Source organism: Eucyclogobius newberryi, unplaced genomic scaffold (genome assembly GCF_026437365.1).
Source record: "Eucyclogobius newberryi isolate DKJ021-1_F unplaced genomic scaffold, fEucNew1.0.hap1 SCAF_17, whole genome shotgun sequence".
Lineage (NCBI taxonomy): Eukaryota > Metazoa > Chordata > Actinopteri > Gobiiformes > Gobiidae > Eucyclogobius > Eucyclogobius newberryi.
In genome coordinates this window covers 24,440,316-24,460,526 of record NW_027315801.1, presented here as the reverse complement: position 1 = coordinate 24,460,526, position 20,211 = coordinate 24,440,316, and the positions used below count along the sequence as shown (strand labels likewise).

At 40.8% G+C, this 20,211-nt stretch overlaps 1 protein-coding gene across 1 annotated transcript; it reads right to left on the bottom strand.

Moving 5' to 3' along the window:
• Nucleotides 1-288: 288 nt before the first annotated feature.
• Nucleotides 289-9,025, bottom strand: LOC140363594 (protein-glutamine gamma-glutamyltransferase 5-like). Its single transcript, XM_072450228.1, has 12 exons — nt 8,920-9,025; nt 7,968-8,156; nt 7,247-7,486; nt 5,990-6,108; nt 5,718-5,846; nt 5,470-5,647; nt 5,189-5,389; nt 4,797-4,872; nt 4,322-4,578; nt 4,093-4,253; nt 2,769-2,908; nt 289-583 (listed from the first exon to the last, which is right to left on the bottom strand). The coding sequence occupies exons 1-12, from the start codon at nt 8,951-8,953 to the stop codon at nt 430-432; spliced, it is 1,878 nt and encodes a 625-aa protein (XP_072306329.1). The 5' UTR covers nt 8,954-9,025; the 3' UTR covers nt 289-429.
• Nucleotides 9,026-20,211: the final 11,186 nt, after the last annotated feature.

Below are 20,211 nucleotides of genomic sequence, written 5' to 3'. Positions count from 1 at the left end.
AAACTTTTAAATGAAAAAGTCAAAGGTAAATATACAAAATTATAACAAATTAAATATATTGATGAAATTCCGATTTATTTATAGACAGAAAATAAAAATCTCTAAAAAGATAAACATATTTAGAAAAAATACTCAAAAACAAGAACTGGGAGCCATAATGACTGGGAGCTATTATTATGTTGCACAATCCAGCTCACAATTTTGGCCGCAATGTTTTGCTTTATTTATATTTTTGCTGTCATTGTATCTACAACAACTTCTTTTGAACCGTCTTTTCTCTATCAAACGTAAACACATGGGAAAAAATACCTCACATAATCATTTTCCACATATGTGCACAATCTTGTGGTAAAATCATGTGATACGTGATCTTCTCCCTGCCCTAAAGGACATATAAGATGCAAAATGTAAGGTATAAATGTTGTGTCATTAGTTGTGAACTGAGATTTCGTGGAAGCTTCGGGACACCACTCCGGGACTGTGGCTGTGAGAGAAGGTTCCCTGCAGCAGTTTGGTTCCTGGAGAGGACGTCATGATGGACACACTGGTATGGATGGACTCCCCAGGCTGCAGCAGTCCCAGCCTGCAAGACAAAGATCAGAGAATCACAAAGGTGTCATAACGTTTTAGAAGTTTTAGAAGTTTTCCCTCTATACAGCCAAAATGTGTGAAAAAATAATTCAATTCCCCGGCTTAGGGCTATGGAGTTAGGAATAGTTGCATTTTTAATGAGAAGTAACAGTTATTCTACCCAGATATAACTGTCACGGGAAAACAGAGATCCAAATTAGGAGAGTTTTGTTGAAAAGTGTTTGAGAGAGCACTGAAGTGAGATTAAATAGTATGATTGATAGAAAGAAAAGAATAGAATAACTTTTGCAATTGATGTTCTAAAAAATGACGATCATATTAAAATGTAAATAAATAAATATTGTATCAATTAAACCAGACTAACCATAAGTGAGTTCAAAACTATACAATTATCAAAAGAAGAGGTTGGGGGCTTCCATGTCTGAAAAAATACTTAATTTCAGCTCAATTTCAGAATAATAAAAGGTATCAAGGTTTTCAATCAGATTGTAGAAGAAAAATCACATGAAACACAGTATGAAATGAATCCTTTGACTTGGAGAAATAGGACTTCTATAGGTATTTATGAATAAGGAGTTATTTTAACAAAGAAATTAAACTAAGCTTTTAAATCAGAACTTTCAAGGGGAATAATATCGAAATTATATTATATATATATATATATATATATATATATATATATATATATATATATATATATATATATATATATTATATTATATTATATTATATTATATATACGTTTGTTATGCGTCTTCATTTAAGTTGTCACTTTGCCTTTGTGAGGCCTATGAGACTTGTGTGTTTGAGAGACACTTAATTATTTTGTTTTATTAGTTATGTGTTTCTGTTAATTTACCTTTACATTCCTGTTTTAAACATATAACTTTATTTTAAAACATTTACATCTTGGTTTTGTTACTTCCCTTTACCTTTGCAGAGCTGGGTTGAAACATAAATGTATTAACAATTTGGACAGTTCACACTATTTACATAAAAGCATTATGGGAACGAGAGGGCAATTTTATTTTGACGCACGACGAATGGGAAAGAATATGTATCTCAGTGGAAAACCACAAAATCACATGTTTCACGTTTTTTCATAACACCATGTCAAAGTGCTCATTATTCACAAGGAAATTCTACCTGAAACTGTGGTTGGGGAGGCAAACCACTATCATGTGTTTTGGGACTATCCTGTGGTTCAATAAAGAACTGCAGACTGTTTTTGACATCATCATCCCACTCGGTTTTAGAAATATTTGGGCCTTGAAACTCCAGCCATGGAAACGATCAACGAATATCTTTGGAGTGAACACCTGACAGCAAGGAGAAAAGATCAAGAACTGGGCCGACACGATAATCGACATTCAGACTAAATTTGAAAATGGACACATTTGGAACAATTTGGGACAGATACGCAGGACAGCAAATTTAGGACTACTTATACTGTTTGTATGTGAACTCCCTGTGTCTTCTTCTGTGTTCACTTGTGTTTTGTGTTGTATTAATATTTTTTTTTTTAAAGAAATATTATGCTACTAAAGCAAGAACATATCACAAAATTACAGCGTTTCAGTCTATAATGGCCACCTGTCAATTTGTAGGAATTCCTGGAGAAATTGGGACAACATTTTAAGCAATAATATCACACCTTTGATCGTTTCAGTTATTTTGGAAGGAAAAGCCAAACACTGGGTTCTACTATCTCACATTGAAGCGAGAGGGCGATTTGAAAGTATAATTGGTCAGTCTTTTACTAGATATATAGAAAGCAACAAGAGAAAAACGCTTTTCATTCCAAAGCAAAAACATTTTTATAACCTTGTCTTGAATGATTTGTGACGACCACATTTTAAATCAGCCCAAAGTGATTTATTGGCCCGTCTCTCACTTGACCTCAATCATAAAATGCTACTTACATCAAGGATTGTGAGACTTTAACACATCAACAAAAGAATCAAAGGCATAATAATTTGCATTTGTCTTTGTTGAAATATAAGTGTATATAATTAACATGCATTCTTCCTTTATCTTTGTCACACAACACGCACAAACCAAACCACATTCCCAAAACCACATTCCTCAAACTTCCCCCTCCTCTCTACAGCCAGCCCACAGGTAAAGATGAGCATATCTCTCCAGTATGTCACTTTTGTTGGTGGGATGGGTCTCACCTGGCCTCATGCTTGCTCTGCAACAGTCCATAGCCCTCCACGCACAGGACCGCACCGCTCAGGGCAGTGCTGCAGTGGTTTGTATAAGACACATGCGCTGTGTAGTTTTTCTTCATCTGAATGCGGTCCCCCCCTTCAACCTGTCAATCATACACAAACAATTGCTACATACCATCAACAAACTGTTTTGCATTTAGATGAGACTAAATGTCATGCTCGTGTCTCGGAATTTTTCTTTATGTTTCCACCATCAATATAAACCCTAGTGCCTTATAGAGGAATTGGACTTGCAATATGTGCTACTATTTTCCCCTAATTCAAAATAAAGCCGTTTCTGAACCCTTTGGAGTTCAAACTAATGTCTGGGCTCTTTTTGATGCTGATTCTCTGTAATTTTGGCCTATGATGCCTGATTTACTCTGATTAAAAGTGGGAACAAGCTCTGCACAAAGACATATTTTTGGATGAATATAAAAGCGAGTGAAGCTGGGTGATAGTGGCAGACAGTAGTCACTATCATTTAATCACAGAGAATTTGATGGGGTTTGACAATTCTTCTTTCAAAGCTGAAGCTAATTTCACTTCTCACTTCCATCAAAGTAATTTTCAATAATTATTCTCAGAGTTTCACCTGACACTAACCTGTCTTTGTTTATTGTAACTGGCTGTGATTATTGTCCTATTTTAATCTGATTTCCTTTTCCTCCCCACTGTTAAGCATCTGATGAGCATTTGTTTGGTTTGTTTCCTCACTTGACTTAAGGTGAAAGACAGAACACAGGCAAATTGAAAATTAAACCACAATTTCCATTTAAAGAGGAATTCTCTTTTTCTTAAAACAACACATTCTCCTTCACTCCTCATCCATCATCACTGCTTTCCAGTTACTCCTTCTCGCTGCACTTCCTCTGCCCCCAATCATGGTTCAGTCCTCTCATTTAAACCCACAATCCAGGCAGCACATTCACTTCCAGTTCCTTCCCGTTTCCCCATCATCTCATTTCCAGGACTGGGACAGCGCTAAGGCCATAGGCCTGGAGCAATAAACACCATCATTGGATCAGAGAGGTCCTCGAGACCTGAAAACGCTTCTAACAGATTGTAAATCGGGATGAGGAGGCGCACCAACTTTCCCCACACCTGCGATACAGTTCTTAAGTAGTCTTAGTAGTGCAGATGGCACTGCTCTAAGTGGGAGGGCCCCAAATCCAGGCCCCAAAAGGACAATATCTACTAAATGTCACCTAATCTGCCCATGTCTATGATCACAATGCCTTCTGCTATTATGGCAACACTAAACTTAACTCTTTGGCAGTTTAGTTACCTCTATACTGATCTCGTGTGAACAGATGTTGAACTCTTGTGCAGCCAGTACTCTCTCTTTACTCTTCGTGTCCTTAATCACCACTGCTACATTCACAATGTCATCGTGGACCATCTGGGACTTGTACTGGGCTGCGGGAATGCTGTGATGGATGGTCAGGACTGAAAACGCAAACAATTCAAAGCAAAAAATCTTTGTAACGTATGTCTTCAAAATAAGCCTGTCTGACCTTGCCCTGGCAGTATCTCGAGCTGGCGGTGCGTCTTCCAGAAGCTATCGCGTGGGCAGCAGTTGTAGTGTTTGAGCTGGGCATTGAGGTGCTTGGTGAGAAAGCGAGCATGGCTGGAGTGATTGGATATGGTGACACAGAGGCAAATGGAGTCACCCATCGAAGGGGTCTGTTCCACATCCAGGGACACTTCCAGTCTGGGCCCAACACCTAATAGAGGTACGATATGCACAGAACACAAAGTCAAGTCCACGGTTCTAAAGGGTGCAAGTGGCATTACATATGTTTTTCTGCCTCCGTGGGCCCTGCAACACTTTGGTAACATACCCATTCACACATATAACAATGCAGATCAACCATACACTTCGATTGACAAAAAGCTATTTAAACACAGCAAAATACATGGAAATACAGCTTGCTCTGGAGGAACAGAGGAATGAAACACCACACTCACATTCTTAAACTTGAAACTAACTTTGACCCGAATTCCCCCAATTCTAGACTTAACGAATCCATGTTTACAAGCACAGATGGCATATCAGTTTTAACTACTGGGGAAAATACAAAAAAATAAATATAATAATAATAAGAATAATTCTTATTCTTATTATGGCTGCAATGATTCACATTAAAGGCTTGTCAAGGCATTTAGGAAAAAGTAGCATTTCTATCATTTATAAAAGGTTAGCCTCGCCACAATATCGTAATAAATATGGTATTGTATTATCGGTGATATCATACGAGATATTTGCATATCGTTACATAAACCAGTTCAACATAATATGCTTGACACTTTGATGATAAATGTGGTATATCTCAAATCTTAATTTAAGTTGTAACATGGCTGGTAAACACAGTATCATTTACCTTCTCCTTCTCCAAGAGTTATACAATTGTTAAAATAATCACTGTGCAGGATCAGCCGCACCCACCAGATGCTGTCCTTTGATAGGTTGAACTTCTGTCCTTGGCTGGAGTAATACTCCTCGATCATCAAGTTAGCGTTAACATCATGGGCTGCATTAAAAACAGTTACCACTCTGGAGGGGATTCCAAGCGCCCTCAGCACTGCAAGCACAACTTGTAACAACTCATCCAATGACTTTACAAACTCTTTTCTTGTGTTATTGCTGTATATTTTAGGATACCTGTGCAGAGGACGCATGCGAACACCCAGCATTGTCCATATCGCACTGGGTTGAATTTCGACGACACCCATTGGTGCAGGATCCCAGCACTGCCGGTCCAATCTGTGGGACACACTCCATCTGCGTAACTGCCCTGCCACTTCCCAGCCAGAACTCCCAAATCGTCATTACAGTTCACCTGAATGAGGAAATGGGTAGTTTATTATGTCAATACCATTTGGCCCAATTAGTTTTATACGGAGGCTCACCATTGCGCAAAGCACCCTGCAGAGGTAAACAGGGTCAGCTCTCCAGAGGTAGTCCTTCTGCCTGTCTCTCTGATGTTGTGTACTCACCTGTAGAAGCTGTAGACAGGCCTCCAGAACTCCAGGCTCATACTGCAGCAAGATCAGAATAAATATTTTATACATAACCACCTGCACCATGGCTTTAGCATCAAAGTGTTCTGCACATTCACAGAACATTGCCCATTCATCACAACACATATTTTATTATCATGTGATGAGATGCCCTCACAGACCTGTCCAAAGGCCCAGGGCTGCTGCCTCACACTCTGGTGCGTGCCCACATACACCAGCCCATAGTCATCATGGACGTACTCCTGCAACTGCACCTCCAGAGGCATAGACACTGGGTCATCTGGAACACAACATAGCCTCTATAAACTCTTGGATGTAGTGATGGATCCACGTGTGGAAATTGAAAATAAAGTCCCATCTGTTTTTGTCCTTTAACATTGTAAGTACATGACATGTTGGATTACACATTTCACTAAAACGTAGTAGGACTAAACATTTTGCTTATTTATTTTAGTTTTTATTGTACTTCCTGGTTGTACATAAGCAGCAGATGAGGCTATTCCACAAATGTTATCTAGCAAACTTATTATAAACAAGGACCAAAATCCATATACCGGTAATAATTTAATAAATAATAAAACTGAATAAAACACCTTTGTTTTGTTAAATGGTTGTTTAAACTGTTAGAAAATGTGTCAGTAAAGTGTCGATGCCTTTTTCACGTAACCCACCGACTAGTTCCGGTTGCCTTATTAATCCAAACTGTGGAGCTCCACTTCCTGCTCCATTTATTCCTCATGGGGAATTAGCCAAGTTTCTCACTAAAATAAATCCATAATAAACAAGCAGAGAGCGAGTTACAGATGGATTATAACAGGCACTATGCTAAGACTTAGCCTTTATCTTTGAAACAAAAACACATACTTTTATAGACATGTAGGCTTCCTCCGGTGACATTATCTTTTTATTTTATTATTATTATTATTTTTTTCTCTATTCTCTATTAATAATATGAGAGGTTCTGTACAGAGAATGAATGCAATGAGAAGTGAAAATCCGCACTTTTACGGCAACCGAAACTAGGGCCTGTCATGAAAAATCCTGAATTGCCCTTTTTAGAGCTTGACTGATGTAAAATGATTACCCGTATTTACAGTACAAGTACAAGTACAAGTCGCTCCAGCCAAAAAATGCATAATAGAGTAGAAAACATATATAAGTTGCACTGGAGTATGAAATGCGGTTGCAAGTGTGAAAATAACAAATAATATCACATATAAGTCGCTCCGGAGTATAAGTATATAAGTATAAGTATATAAGTATAAGTCGCACCCCAGCCAAAACTATGAAAAAAGGTGCGACTTATAGTCTGGAAAACACGGTACAGATATATACCACAGGTTCAATCCTACCAAACCAAGTAATAATTGAAAAAACATTAGAACCTGCCTTATGCATGATTTTTTTTGTCAATTTACCTTTACACCAGGGGTTACAGAGCAGCACAAATGTCCCTAGTCCATAGCTGCACATGGCATCATGCTGACTCTGTATGTGCAGTACCAGGTGGTATGACGCCACAGCTGAGATCACAGGGGGACACACTTGCAAACTCACTGAGTGAGAGCGCATGTTTTCAGGGACCACTCGGGCCGACCAGCGCAGAGGGTTGAGGCACTGAGAGGAGAAGTGCACTGGAAACCTCTCTGTGAGATCGCCTACAATAAAGCATCAGTAAAAACAGTGTGTTATGTTTTGATTCCAACATTTTCTACTTGTCAGATGTGATGATCGATTTTACATTTTAATAGCAGCCCGTCTGAAAACTGAAATCCAATGAAAATATAGTTTAAAATAATGAGGAAAACAGGTGTAGAAACAATCAAAACTTGGTGGTTCCACAATCACATTTTATTTTTTTCAAACGCCTTTTATATCTTAACTCAATTCAAAATATTTGCTTATATTTTAGTTAAATGGTTATACTTTAGTGATTTGTTTCGATTTTTTTTTTATTGCATGTCTATTCTCCAGCTGTTCTTGCACACTACGTTGCAATACTGTACTTCCCAGTTGTGGAACAAATCTAGGACTAGGAAAATCTTTTTCCAAGCTAGTGCCATCTTAAGCCACACCCCTGCCATGTACAATAAAATAGTTTTAACTTGCATTGCGAGTCCATAGTCAAAGCACACATACCCAGCTGCACCTCCAGGTTAAAGTTGTATGCAGACCAGTGGATTGGCTGGTGGAATATAAGTGTTACCTGGAAGGTCCATCCTCTCCTCACCACCAACTGAGTACTGAGTCCTACGGTTTTATGGGTAAAGTGGTTCTCATGGATCTCAAAGTTCACAAACTTCAGCTGACAGTGGTCGGGGATCAGGCCTAGAAAAGCAGACTTGTGCTTAATTGTATCTCTCTTCTTCCCATGTATATTTCAGCGTTATGTTAACTTTTTATAGTCAATTTATTTTAATTTATTTTTACTGTAATTTCATGAGTAGATGTGTAACTGACAACAGTCACAGCACAGCATATGTCATAACATCTACATGGTAACAATGTGTGCAGCAGAAGTGGACTATTAGTGCATAATGTGAGTGTAATTGTGTTACCATGTTTATGGTATTTTTTCCATAAACAAAGACATATATCCAAAGTAATTGAAATGATTGAAGGCAAGTGAATATGGACCAGTGAATTCAATGCATCCAATAGATCAATGTGTAGATGCAAAACAACTTTCTCCAGCTGAACTCAGACATCGTCTTTGGCCACAGAAACAAAGAGAAAGTGTTGGCAGTCATCTCCACGTCTTACGTTTCTACATTTTAGTAAAATCTAAAAGATTGAAATATGATATAAGATATAACATTAACAAAGCCCAATTATTATTATTTTGTCAAGGATGATTAACAATGACAGACTGTGTTCTAGGTTCAAACATACCTTGATAGTATAAGAACAATATAAATAAAGAGAAAACAATTTCAACATAGTTATCTGATTCCAATCAACAAGCTGTCAAATATCATCAACTCAACTAAGTTTCAAATTCAATGTGGACCAAGGAAGATAGACAAACACCTAGTGTGTGTTGCACACATTTTGAAAAGACAGTAGTTTTGAAAGTACATTACAGGCTCACCTCTGCCACGCACTGTCTGCTGCACACAGTCCATGTTGAGAGTGAGACGCTGAGGTGTGTGAGGGGAGGAATGAGCTCTGAGCCACACCTCCACATAATAACATCACCTCTGTTAGAGGTCAGTTAGAGAAGAGAGGAATGAGAGAAGAATTCCTGCTCCATCAGCCAGAGACCGAGCCAATGTTTCAACATCAAAAGCTCCACAACCTCAGCCTCCACCCAAGGATTCATCAGCAGCTGCTCCACCACCACCAGCAAAGGATTCAGCTCTAGCTGCTCCACATTCACCTCCACCGCCTCCAGCAAAGGAACAATCTTCAAAGGCCTTGGACCCATCTGTGACAAGCCCAACAACATCCCTGTCATCGCCCCTGCCTTCACACCAGCCCTGGGTTCCCCCTGCAACATCTACTCCCACTAAAGATTCATCATTCTCCTTCTCATCTCCACTCTCACCCATGGGCCTTCCCAGCCATTTTGAAAGTCTGATCAAATCAGGCATTAAGATGGCTCCACTCACGCCCAATATAGCAAGGGCTATGTCAATACGTATCAACTCTTCCCTGCACAAGCCGACTACACAAACAAAAGCCCCACCAGCCATCCCCCCTCGCCTCTGACCTGGTCCCAAACTCTCCTTGGCTACAAAAGCCCCACCACCCATCCAACCTCGCCTTTCACCTGGTATCTCCCATAGCTAGGATGCACTGGGTCTCAGCGTTGCCGGGACTTATTGTCACATTAAAAATCAAACCAACCCGGGGCCCTATGTAAAAAGAGCCCCCCCTAGTGCTATTTCTGTAGTCACATCATCACACAGATGGAAAAACAAAATGCGAGCCAGGCCCAATCTGAGAAATGTGATTCATATTCCCTGTGAAAAGATAAAGCCCAGTCCCACTGAAACTAGTCTGAAACTTGCTGTGCTAAATGTCAGATCCTTATGTAACAAATCTCTCTTAATTAATAATTAGGCCTGAGCGCCACAAGCTGGCGAGAGGCCTATTAATCTCGTAAGGCCGTGCGAAGCACGGCTGCGAAAGTGCGCACGTAGTGCGCACGAAATCGAGCGCGAAGCGCTCGCCCACTTCCAAACACTCACTAACGCACTCCTTCACTCATGCACGCCCCGTGCATACTAATTAGTAGTAGGAAAATGGAACATTACCGTTGTAAACGGGCGAAGCCCGTGCAAAAGTGCGCACTAAACGAGCACTTTACATTGAGATGACGACCGCGAAGCGGTCGTCATCCCCATATAAAGCACTCATTTGCGCTAAGTAGCTCACGAATACGTTCCCCATCTCTTGCATGTTCCGTGCATATAAGCATGTAATGCAAAAATTGAACATTATTAATGTATAGAGGGCCAAAAACACAAAGTGGGCGGAGCCCACTCAAAATTAACGAAAGTACCCATCAGTGACCAGGGACCCACACCATGAGGTAGGAAAGCGCGAGCGCTTTCCGAAAATGTATAGTTTATGATATTTGAAAAATGGGAAACATTGTTTTCGCATCGGAATATTTAGGCCCGAGCCCCAGCAGGGCGGAGGGCCTATTGCTCCCGCAACGCTGCCGAAGGCAGCGTTGCAACTGTCTGACCAAACATGCGGGCGCAGCCCGCATGTTTGGTGCCCCGTCGCCCCTGGCAAGTACAGTGAACTAGCCCATGCCGAAGGCATGGATCATGCATACTTACTCCTGCTATGACAGAAATAGTCAACAATTTGTGAATGGGCGTAGCCCATTCACAAATTGTTGACAACAGCAGCGCGAAGCGCTGCATTCCTCCAAAAACCCTCCTGGCATCGTCCTGTACGCGAGAATCCATGCCGCAGGCATGGGCCATGCTTGTATCTGCTCAAATCAATGGAAGTCTATGGGGAGTGGGCGGGGCATCCCGACGGAATGGGGAGTGACGAGCGCGTAAGCGCTCGTAATGATGATTCCACCCCATGGCGGCATGGGGAAGGCTTAGAGCTTTCAAACGATGTATAATTTGTTGTTATAGTGGAAACGGCTATATTGTTTTTGCTAAAAATATTATTATTTTTATTTTTCTTGTTCTTCTGCTTTTTGAGCTCTAATTTGACCCCCTGAACATGCTCAAAAACTCACCAAACTTTGCCCAAAATTCAGAATCGGCGAAAAATTTGATTTTTTCTGGGCCATTTTTTTTTTCGTTAAAAAATGGCGCGACAGCGCCACCGACAAAAGTCAAAATACATTGCGCCCATGGGAGACGCCCCGAGGTCAACTTTGTCGTAAAGCTACGAAATTCGGGACACGCATTCCTCTCGTGAGGACAAAAAAAAAATATTATTGTGGCCACGCCCCCAGACTTACCCTATGGCCGCCATCTTCCTTTGAAAATGAAAACAAGCTGAGTTAGCCATTTTGTTTACGTCAAACTTTGACGAACTCCTCCTAGGGCGTTTTGCCCACCGACTTCAAAATCGGCGTACGTCCTCTGGACAAGTGGGACATCTAAAGTTATCCAATTTTTTGAGATACCTTTTACGGTCTGTGTGCGGCGCAGCCGCAAAGTTGGACAACTTATTTTGGAATATTGCAGATCTAAAAATTGTTCCCATTTGATCAAAACCAGTCCGATTAGGACCAAATTTGAATCAGTTGTTAAACTTTCTAGTTTGGACCAGTTTAGGCTGACAAAATTGAAATGGGCGCGATAGCGCCCCCTACAGATTGACCTTTAAATTAACATTGAAGGTCAAAAATTAGTTTTACCAAAATTGTCTAAACTTTACCCAAAATTCTACTTTGCCGTCCCAATCACAAAAGCCAATCACAAAAATGCCTAATTTTTTACGGCGTAGTCGTAGCGATGACAGAAACCTCCCATGTTATCCCTATGGGAAAACCACAAAATCTCTCAAATTACCACATTTTTATGTTTTACACTTTAACGAAGTCCTCCTAGTGCGTTTTGCCCACCAACCTCAAAATTGGTGTACGTCCTCTAGACAAGTGGGGCATCTAAAGTTATCCAAATTTTAAGGATAACTTTTACGGTCTCTGTGCGACGGAGCCGCAAACGTTTCCCAGAATTCTGACTATTTGGCCTTCAGAGTGGTCTATAAACAATAGAGTTTTTCCAAATGACATGATATTTTGAACAAAATTCTAATTTGCCATCCTGATCATAAAAGTATGAGAGCCAAAGTCATATTTTGTACGGCGTAACCGTAGCGTTGACAGAAACATCCCATGTTATCCTTATGGGAAAATCGTAGAATCGCTCAAATCACCACATTTTTACGCTTCACACTTTAATGAACTCCTCCTAGGGCGATTGTCCGATCAAGTTCATATTTGGAGAATATCATCTACACAAGCGGGGCATCAAAACTTATCCATATTTTGATTCTAAGTGCTACGGTCTCTGTGTGGCGGACCCGCAAATATATGTCAGAAATGGGAAAACAGCGAAATCTCTAAAATGACCACATTTTTACGCTTCACACTTTAACGAACTCCTCCTAGGGCAATTGCCCGATCAAGCTCATATTTGGGGAAAATCATCTACACAAACGGGGCATCAAAAGTTAGTCATATTTTGATTTTAAGTGGTACGGTCTCTGTGCCGTGGAGCTGCAAATATACTGTCACAAATGGGAAAAACGCCAAATCCTTGAAATGTTCACGTTTACGCTTCACACTTTAACAAACTCCTCCGTGGGCAATAGCTCGATCAAGCTTTACTTTGGGAAAAATCATCTACACAAGCGCGGCATCAAAAGTTATCCATATTTATATTCTGAGTGCTACGGTCTCTGTGCGGCGGCGCAGCAAATTTGACTGACACTTGTGTTGATTTGCACTGGATTGGCCATGTCCAATGTGTCCCCGTCTGTCAAGTTCTTTTTTAATTCAACACACAATAAGGGCGCCATCTTTATCAAGTCGAAAGCGCAGAGTCGGAAGGCCGGCGGCCCGCGAGGGCCGTTGGATGCCGCTTGCGGCTTTAATATTCTTTCTTCTTCTTCTTCTCGGGACCAACCCCCCTATTTTTCACCCAGTGAACATTGACGAAAAGTCACAAAAATGTTCACACCTCTAAAAATCGTGCCTCTCTACATTCTGGCTATTTCCCTTTTCTAAAATAAAAAAAATTGGCGCGTCAGCGCCCCCAAATGTACCAAAAATGCATTGAGAGATGGGAAATGACCCAAAAAAAATCTGATCGTAGAATCATGAAATTTGGCGCAGAGGTAGATGGTGACAAGAGAAGTAAAAAATATTATTACGGCAACGCCGTCCGCCCAACCAAATGTCGGCCATATTGCTTCAAAAATGGCTAAACATGACTTCGGAGTTTTTCCAAACGTCGTACTTTTACGAACTCCTCCCAGGGCGTTGGCCCTAAAAAGCTGAAATTTGGTGAAAATGCTACTGAGGAGTGGGACATCAAAAGTTATCCAAATTACATTGATACCTCTCACGGTCTCTGTGCGGCGAAGCCGCAAACTGTAGCTAGAATTTCAGAAATCTCCCATATTTAAAATTTCTGCCGTTTGCGCAGATAAAGTCCGAATTGCGTCAAATTAGAATCAGTTGTTAAACTCTTTGCCCTAAACCTACTTGAAGTGAAATAAATTCATTTGGCGCCACAGCGCCCCCTACAGATTTTATATGGAGGTTAAATGTTTAGTTTTGCGAAATTATATGAAATTTGACACACAACTCAATTTTAGCATCCCCATCAAAAAAGTCAATGAGACCCATGTCATAATTGTTATGGTGTTGCCGTAACGATGACCGAAACCTTCCATGTTATTCAAATGGGGAAATCGCCAGAACATGTTTACACTTTAGACTTTCACAAACTCCTCCCAGGGCGTCAGCCCTATTAACCTGAAATTTGGTGAGTCTCATCTTCAGGTGTGGACCATCAAAAGTTATCCACATTTTCATTCAAAGAGTCACGGTGTCTGTGCGGCAAAGCAGCACATTTTGCCAAGAATTCAAAATAAAATAGCTTTTTGATGGTAAAACAAAGGGGAGAAGATGTGACAGCGTCACAGATTCAGCAGTAGGCGTAATAAAAGGACAATTGGGGCGCATTAGCGCCCCCTCCTCTTGCGGCGTGGCGGCGGTGGCGTGGCGAGGGCCGATCATTGCCGCTTGCGGCTATATTTTTATTTCTTCTTATAATCTTGATTTTATGTTTTTAACTGAAACATGGCTTGACAAAAACACAAGAAATGTAGTTCTGATAGAATCTGCTCCACCCAACTTTAAGTTTGAATCTGAAACACGATAAAACAAAAAAGGGGGTGGAGTCTGTGCTGTCTTTAGAGATGAAATAATTACCCGCAGGTTGTCTTTTGGGGTGTTTTCATCATTTGAGTATGTATCCTTTAAAATGGAGCTAAAACGGTCTCCATCCATTCTCTTCATTGTTTTATACAAGCCTCCCCAGCACTGCCAAAGTTTTATTGATGATTTTACTGAGATGCTTTCAGTCGTATGCACAGACTTTGATGGTTTGGTCATTACAGGTGATTTCAATGTGCATGTTGATAATGTTTGTGACAGAGACGCTAAAGAGCTTGATGCTGTCCTTGAAACCTTCAGTCTTACTCAGCATGTGAGAGGCCCCACCCACAGCAAAGGACACACTCTAGATCTCATAATTACAAAGGGGGTAAATATTTCAAATGTTAATGTGATCGATGTTGCTCTGTCTGATCATTTCTGTGTCTTCTTTGACCTATCTGTTTCTCCCAAACCTCCGGTTGGTCCTGCAGTTGTTCAGAGGAGACACATAAGTGATGGCACAAGTGCACTGTTTATGGAAATGATAAACTTTGAAAATGTCTCATGTTCTAATGTAAATGATTTGTTGAACTCTGTTACATCTAGTGTTTTGAATGTTCTGGACACCATCGCCCCTATAAAGGCTAAAATGGTTAAAAATAAGCAGAAGGCGCAGTGGAGAAATGATGATTCGGTCAGGGCACAGAAAAGGGAGTGCCGCAGGGCCGAACAGAAATGGCGCAAGTCAAAGCTCCAGGTTCAAAAAGAGATTTACAAAGAAAAGCTGAACATGTACAACCTACTCTTATGTAGAACTAGGGAAATATATTTTTCTGAAATAATTGGAAGCTGCAGTAACAACTCGCGTGTCCTGTTTGCCACAGTAAACAGATTAACAAACCCTCCAGCTCAGCTGCCGTTAGAACTCATTTCCACATCCAAGTGTAATGAGTTTGCATTATTCTTTAATGACAAAGTTCAGGGCATTCAAAATGCTATAAATCCCACAATGCAAAAAATTACCCTAAAACCACCAAGACACTTAGAGCTAACTCACTTTGCACCAGTAACTGACAAAACTGTCCATGACATCATCACCAGTCTGAGTTCATCTACATGCTGCCTTGATGTGTTACCCACCAGATTTCTAAAGTCTGTGCTGAACAGTTTGTTAGCACCATTCACTCACATAGTTAACATGTCGCTTCAATCTGGAACATTCCCAATGTCTTTGAAAACTGCGGTCATAAAGCCTCTCCTAAAGAAGAGCAGTCTTGATGCCGCAGTACTGAGTCATTACCGGCCCATCTCTAATCTGCCATTTTGGGGCAAAGTCCTTGAAAAGGTTGTTTACCAACAGCTCACAGATTTCCTCTTAATAAACAACTCATTTGATGTTTTTCAGTCAGGTTTTAGACCTCATCACAGCACTGAGACTGCTCTTGTCAAGGTGACAAATGACATCCGCCTGAACACTGACACGGTCAAAGCCTCAGTCTTAATTCTGTTAGATCTGAGTGCTGCTTTTGACACTGTCGATCATGGGATCCTCTTACAGAGACTAGAGGACTGGGTGGGCATCACTGGCACTGCCCTAAACTGGTTAAGGTCCTATCTGGAAGACAGGAAGTACTTTGTTGAAATTGGTAGCTGTGTCTCAGACCACATGACCCTGACCTGTGGAGTGCCCCAAGGGTCAGTCCTGGGTCCCCTTCTGTTCAACCTCTACATGCTGCCGTTAGGTCAGTTGATACGCAGTGAAAATGTGTCCTATCACAATTATGCAGACGACACTCAGATCTATGTTTCACTATCGGCAGGTGACTATGGACCAGTGGATTCACTCTGTCACTGCATCCAACAGATCAGTTTGTGGATGCAAAACAACTTTCTCCAGCTGAACTCAGACAAGACTGAAATAATCGTTTTTGGCCCACAGAAACAAAGAGAAAGTGTTAGCGGTCACCTCCAGAGTCTCGCTCTAAAACCTACAAACCAAGTTAGAAATCTGGGGGTAATAATGGACTCAGACTTGAACTTTAATAGCCACGTCAAATCAATAACATCAGCAGCTTTTTACCATCTAAAAAACATTGCCAAAATCAAAAATATAGTGTCAAAACCAGATTTAGAGAGACTTATCCACGTGTTTGTCTCCAGTAGATTAGACTACTGTAATGGCTTGCTCACTGGCCTCTCCAAACGAGCTGTAAAACAGCTGCAGTACATCCAGAACGCTGCTGCTCGGGTCCTGACTAGAACCAGGAAGTATGAGCACATTAGTCCTGTTCTCAGGTCTCTGCACTGGCTCCTGTGGCTCAGAGAATAGACTTTAAATCAGCTCTGCTTGTGTACAAGTCTCTCCATGGCCTAGCACCAAAGTACATCTTGGATATGTTAGTGCCATATGAACCATCTCGGACTCTGAGGACCTCAAGGACCGGCCTCCTGCTGGTGCCCAGAGTCAGGACAAAACATGGGGAATCTGCGTTTCAGTTTTATGCAGCTAAAATCTGGAACAGTCTTCCTGAAGATGTGAGACAGGCTTCTACTCTGACAATGTTCAAATCTACGCTAAAAACAGTTTTGTTTAGCTGCGCATATGACTGAAACATTTTTTTCTTTGCACTCTTCTCTTTTGTTTGTGATTTTATTAGTTTAGAAAATCAGTTGGATTGATAATTTTTAATTTAGTTAATTTTATTGTATTTCTGTTTCTGTAATTTCTTTGTGATTTGAATGCATTTTTCCTGCTGTGTGAAGCACTTTGAATTGCCTTGTGTATGAAATGTGCTCTACAAATAAACTTGCCCTGCCTTGCCTTGCCTCTGCTGCAGACAGCTCTCTGCAGGGGGCTGGCTGCAGATACACAAGTAATTTTCTGAGGTGATCTGGTTTTAGCTGAATGTGTTGAATTTCACTTGAATATTCTGCTCTCAAGCTGCACACATGGACACTTTAGCAGCAGGTCATGGGTTATCTCTGAGCTTTTGTTCATTTTACAGGGCCCCACTCACAAAGCAAACAAAATATGAAATCATAAATTCCTAAGCCTAAGATTGAATACTACTAATAAAAAAAAACATCTCCAATGATAATGATTACAGTAAAAAACTAATATTCTGAGTATGATTATATCTTACATGTATTATTATTATAACTATTGTTAATGTTGTTGTTGTTAATGATGATGATGGTCCAAACAAAACTTCACTGGCTAACCGTAAGTAAACTCTCCACATATCAATGTCATTCTAGCCAAAATGGAAATGCTTTACTTTTATCTTACATTTTTTGGGGAGTAATTAAGGCATAAATGCAAGTTTGGTAGAAAGATGCCATAGAAGCGCTTTGGTGACGTTATTTTGAGATATTTTCGTGATATTACGTGATATTACTTCTCATAATCTTTGTTGTTATTTTGTATTTAACTTACCGAGGTCGATCCAAATGAAGTTCATTTGTTGTCAGATTTGCTCAGAAGAAAATATTAGGGAGGAGAAAGTTGAAAAAACGTTATTCTGACAGAAGAAAACATTTTTTTGATGGTTTTAAAGGTCCCATAACATGCAAAATCGACTTTTCAGAGCTTTTAACCTTCTTACATTGCTATTTGTGCTTCATATATGTACCCAGAGTGTTTTTTTGATTGATTCCCGCAGTGTTTAGCTATATTACAGACTATCTCCTTTCCTCGAATCTCCAAACTGACGGGCGGTGGGGCAAGACCGCGTCATAAGGGCAAGCACACGTCATCATGTGATATTTCTTAACTATTATGTTAAGGGTGTTGTACAACCCTTATTATTATCAATTATACACTTAGGATAGACTACGAAACGTGAAAAGCATGTTATGGCACCTTTAAAGTGCAGATTTGAAGGTAATGATGTTGGGCCCAGGCTCTTGCTGGCCCCTGGTGTTAGACACATCACATTGTTGCAAAAGGAATAAATTAACTTGCATATTGACTAAAAAAAAAATCACAAAATTATTGTATTTAGTCAAATTTAGCACATAAGTATTAAGTATGTATTTTAGTACTAGTTTTTATTTGGTTGTTTGTTTTTCAATACTAATGGCTGTTTGATTTGTACTACTTTCTAATCAAGTAAAACCATTCTTTTTTTCTTGTCTTTTGCAGATACCAAATACAAGAATGCTCAAAAAGAGGGAGAGGAAGCGTCAATTTTGGACTCTGGAGGCCATGACATTGGCACTGGAAGCGGTGCAGGCAGGCAGCATCAGGCAGGCTGGTCAGTTTCAGGGTCCCGAAGTCCAGCCTGTGTGACAGATTCAGTGGAAAGGTGGCCCGTGGTGCACAGCACACGTATGCCAGGCTCCATGTACAGCCAGCTGCAGTGTTGTGAGTTTGAATCCCAACTCCAACTATTTACTGCACAGTTTGGGGGTTCTGAAACAACAATTTGATGTGTCTAACCCCATTACACCCTGTCCTCTCCTGTTTAATAAAGCCTACGGGCAACAAAATCTTTTAAAACATTTAAAAAAAAAAGGAAAGGTGGCATCATGGAGGCTAAGAACCAACTCTCCAGCAAGGATGAGAATGCACTGGTGGAGTACTGCCTGTAGCACAGTTATGGGTTTCCACTGACATAGACTCCAAATATGGTGCTGTAGTGGCAAAAATCTCTAGTTAAGACAAAGAAGCAAGTTGTCTCGTTTCAAAAGTAAACTGTTTAATCTTGTGGCTGAATCAGAAAGAAACTCGTGTGGACTCGGCCATTCTCATAGAAGGCCGAGTCCACGCGTCTGTCTCTTGCCTGCTTCCCAAAATGTGTGTCTCCCAAAATCCTCCCGTCCCCCCTCTGTCCCCTTCCTTAAATCACCGATGATCACATGACCACACACACACAGAAGTTCCCGGTCACTGGTCTCTCAGGTACAAAGGAACCAAGGAGCAAATGGGACATCAAAGAAACAGTGGTTTCAGGAAGGAGACAGTACATAACATTTGCATTCATTCAATTCACATGTCTTGCCTAGTGTGAAACATAACGTGGGACTTCCTAGCCACTCCAGGGAGTCCGGACATGTAAATTTCCAGGCCAAAAGGGGTTGTCAGGCTGTTAGAACTAAATCTGATTAGAAATAGAATTGAAAGTTAAAAAGTAAAGGGCCAGATTATATTTTTTCCACAACAGTGCTTGGTCAGAAATGGTGGATACATTTCAGAGAGCAACACCATCAATGCCTCACAATTCGGACCCCAGAGCTTAGTGACCGCGGGAGGGCGTCCTGTGCCAAGAGTGGGCTAATTGAAGACTACTTTAAACTTCTTAAAAACACCATGGAGAAGTATGGACTGAGGGGGGGAAACCCATCAAATATTAAAATATACAACTACGTTGGGTTTCAGCTGGGCAGCCTTTGCAGGAAAGTTGCCATGCCCCGGAGGACAAAGCATGCTTATAGGCTGGCCCCTGGAACAAGAGGCCATATCACCGTCCTGGCCTGCTTTAACACCGGCTGGGGAGGATATCTCTCCATTTAGCATCTACAAGGGGGGATATCTAGGGAGCCCCTACAACAAGGAAGGGGTTCTTCATGCTCTCTATGGGAAGTCACAAGCAGGGAGGATGGAGAGCTCTTCCTCAAGTGGTTTGTCTGGATTTTCCTAAAGTTTGCCATCAAGGAGCGTCCGCTGCTGCCTGTAATGAAGGGCCACCAGTTCCACCCGCCAGAGCTGGTCGGAGCGGCACAAAGGGAGGGGTCGTCCTTCTGTGCTTACCGCCACACACCTCGCACATTCTACAGCCTTTGGATGTGAATTTTTTTGGACCCTTGAAGTCAGATTTATCAAGTGTTACAATCTTCTGGCTGTAAGCCACTCTTTTTATTCCCAAAAATAATTTTCAAGGGTTCTAAAACACTCATATCAGAGGTTAAAGTATTAGTTCCAGGGACTTGTGTTGTGTAAATTGTAAAATGTGTCAAGCATTATCATCATTATTATTGTTATTTTGTTATTATAGCTTTTTCATTGTT

Bases quoted from the DNA above. Each gene is read 5' to 3' on its own strand.
- LOC140363594 (XM_072450228.1), bottom strand. From the start codon at position 8,953: ATGGACTGTGTGCAGCAGACAGTGCGTGGCAGAG. The intron at 4,873-5,188 runs GTAAATGATACT...TATTTTCCCCAG, and splicing joins AACTCTTGGAGAAGGAGAAG to TAGTTAAAACTGATATGCCA. The intron at 584-2,768 runs GTGAGACCCATC...TTTGTCTTGCAG, and splicing joins CAGAGCAAGCATGAGGCCAG to GCTGGGACTGCTGCAGCCTG.